Here is a 3,284-nt window from a genome sequence, read left to right as displayed (position 1 = left end):
CCCCCCCCCCCCCCCTTTTTTCCCCCTCTCTCCCGCCCCTGATTGCTTCTACCTACAAAGTGCCTAGGAGGTGAGGCCTATAGACTATACGGAGTAGACTGTATTAGTAATATTCCTACGTGGATATACGAGTATATAGTGGGGAGTGATAATAACCTGTAAAGATACCCGTAAAATGTACGGATACTCTGTATAATACTCCGTATAATACTCCGTACAGGCTGCTGCTACTATTTATAGCCTTCTCCTCGTAGAGATCACCGAACCCATATCAATACTGCAATGCATGCTCCGTCCTCCGTCCTAGTATCGTCGTCACTGCCATGTAGACCGTCCATCCTCCCACTTCCGTCCGTGATTCCTGGGGAGGGACTGCACTGCCCGTCACTTGTCTCAGATCGTTATGCTCCGCAGGAGATTGCCAGGCAGACTGTCAGCCAGCTTGTCAGCTTGTCAGCCTAGCTCCCAACGTCAGCTTTCACCGATCCGAGGCATGTCGAGAGCCACCTCTTGCTTCATTCCTCTCACTTCTTACCCGATTCCTTCTTCTTCTTCTCGCTACGCTCGCACGTACAATCTTGGATACTTTCTACTTGACTATGCCTCCGGCCGCCCTACCGGGGGCCCCTCTCGCTACGCTGGTACGATACACTCGTAAATACACAGTTGTGAATATATATATATATATGTGTGTGTGTGTGTGCGCGTATACATCTGGCCGCCCTTCAGATTATACGTAAAGCTACCAAGAGTATGTTCAATAAAAGGGGACGAGTTTTTTTTCTTTCTAAAAATATCGCTATCTCAATACAACATTCCACAAACCAACCCCCCCCCCCCCCAACACACTAACCATGAATGATGAAGAGGAAAAAGGAGAATGAAGAATGAAAAACACATGAAAAAAACATAGAATGATCAAAAATTCAGTGAATAGAACGAAAAATGGAAAGAAAAGTAAAGATATAAAAAAACTCCTGGATATTCTTCTCTCTTTATTATATATATATATATATATATACATATATATAACAAAAGAAACCCTCTCCAAAATTATAAGACAACAAAACGACAACAGCAATAACAACGACAACAACAACAACGGCAACGGCAACGGCAACGGCAACACTAGATGATCCCACCGGGAGGCTCGTAAGTCGAGTTCCCTCGGTTGGAACCCCCGATGCCGCCTCCCGAACCGCCGCCTAGCGTCGTCGTCGTTCCCGGAACGGCATCCCCGTCCGCGTTGGCGCTCGTCGTCTTCCGGAGCATGAACATGGGCTTCTTGCCCTCCTTGTCCAGCTGCTTGAACAGGATGAGCGGCTTCTCGTCCATGCCGAGGCAGCGCTCCTGGTCCCCGTACACGATGTACAGCGCGTACTGGTCCCACGGCGCGTTGATCTGGTACTTCTTCAGCGCGGCCGGCAGCACCTTGTGGCACGGGTCGTCCATGCTGACGCGGAACGACTTGAATATCTCGACGGACGCGTTGCTGTTGGCGCTGCCGCCGCCGCTGCCGCCCGGTGTTTCCGGCGGCGCCGGCGTCTCGCGACGCTGAGGTGGTGCGCCGCCGCCCATGTTGCCGCCGCCGCCGCCGCCGCCGCCGCCGCCGCGGGAGGACGACGTCGTCTTGTCGCGTACGGACGATGACGGTCCGAGGCTGGTCGAGTAGTCGGCGTCGCTGCGCGAGGTCGGTGGCGGCGCGTCGGCCGCTCGGTAGGACCGCGAGGCCAGCGTGTTCATCTGCGTGTGGGGGGATGTGGGGGACGGCATGTTCGGCGAAGGGTAGGGCGGGGTCCCGCTGCTGTTGGGGCCGGAGCCGTTCATGGCGGCCAGGTGCGATGACGAGAGGACGGCGCGCTCGGCCGCCCCCGCCGGGTCCAGCGTCTGCTCGGCTATCGACCGCTCGTGCGTCTGCTGCGTCGGCGACGTGCTCTTGGGCATGGCCCCGATCAGGATCTTGCGCTGCGAGTACTGCCGCTTCACCCCGCTGCCGCCGGGGGGCGTCGGCGTGGGCGCCGGAGGTGATAGTGTCGACCCGTCGTAGCTGTAGGCCGGCGTGCTCTGGGCGCTGGACATGCCGCCGCCGCCGCCGCCGCCGCCGCCGCCGAGGTTGGGCAGCGGCTGCTGGGCGTCCTTGACCAGGCGTAGGGCCGGTAGCATGTCCTCTCTGAGCCGTCGGAAGTCGTCCGTCATCCGCCGCAGGTCCTGTTCTAGAAGGTTCATGCGCTCGTCCCTCAGTCGTAGCTGCTCTACCAGCTGTTTGATGTCCTTGAGCGTGGCCGTCTCGTATTGTGCTTCTGCGTCGGCGGCTGCAAGATTGTCAGTGTCCCTTCTTTCCTCCTATCCATTCTTCTCTTCTCTTCTCTCCCTTCCTCCTCTTCCTTGTCTCTCCCTCTCTCTCTCTCTCTCCCCTCCTCTTTCTGAATTCGTCTTCTCTCAGGGTCCATCTCCTCCTCTTTTGGGTATCCAGGGCCAGTCGGAACATACATAACGGCAGGTATTGGTCGCTCTCAAACGGCACATCCTGAGCCTTCTTCACGTCGTAGACACTCTTGAGTATGGTGAGTCGGTGGCCGACGCTGCTGATGCCCATACTCTTGAGGTCATCGTGGAGCAGAGCGACGAGTGCCTCTCCGACGATTTCGTTTTCTGTTTCACACACGCGCGCGCGCGCGCATACGCGAGATTGTTAGCATCCTTGTCTCCTCATCTCCTGCTGCTGCTGCTGCTGCTGCTGCTGAGGCTGCTGAGATCTGATTCCCCTCGTACCGATAAAGGCATCGGCATACTGCTCCAGGCCGATACTCCCGATGAAGTCGGCGCACTCGTCCGCCGTCCAGTCGGTTATGATGGTTTCGGGCAGCCGATCAGCGGCGCTGGAACTCCTCCCGCCGTGGGCGTCGTAGGTGGGCGTGTGCTCGGTCGACACGGTGCCCATGGACAGCTCCGAGTCTACAGGGGAGGCCTCTGAGTCCCCGACGGGGGAGTGGTCGCCGTGCATGCTGCGCTCGTACTCGTCGTCTGCGTCCGACTCGGCGTAGGTGGCGGTGCCGTCAAAGGCCGCCATCTTGTTCCTTTTTGCACTCTCCTCGCTTCGGAATCTCGCTCTCTCTCTCTCTCTCTCTCTCTCTTTCTCTCTCTCTCTCTCTCTCTCCTTCTCGACACCTTCTCTTTCTTTTCCCTTCGGCTTCTCTCTTCTTCCGATGGGTCGTGGGTTATCGTCGTCGTAGTCGTCGTCGTCGTCGTCGGCTTGGGCTCTGCGAAACGAATTGAGAGCATAT

General features: G+C 57.1%; 1 protein-coding gene across 1 annotated transcript; it reads right to left on the bottom strand.

The window, feature by feature from the left end:
- Window positions 1-1,128: 1,128 nt before the first annotated feature.
- On the bottom strand, window positions 1,129-3,070 carry GMORB2_4437 (uncharacterized protein; the record flags this gene model as incomplete). The annotated part of the gene is made up of 3 exons (XM_035466412.1): window positions 1,129-2,312; window positions 2,491-2,652; window positions 2,773-3,070. The coding sequence occupies 3 exons, from the start codon at window positions 3,068-3,070 to the stop codon at window positions 1,129-1,131; spliced, it is 1,644 nt and encodes a 547-aa protein (XP_035318423.1).
- Window positions 3,071-3,284: the final 214 nt, after the last annotated feature.

This window comes from Geosmithia morbida (assembly GCF_012550715.1).
Source record: "Geosmithia morbida isolate 1262 chromosome Unknown scaffold_20, whole genome shotgun sequence".
Lineage (NCBI taxonomy): Eukaryota > Fungi > Ascomycota > Sordariomycetes > Hypocreales > Bionectriaceae > Geosmithia > Geosmithia morbida.
Note: the sequence above shows the minus strand (reverse complement) of the source record. Positions and strands in the feature narration are given on the sequence as shown.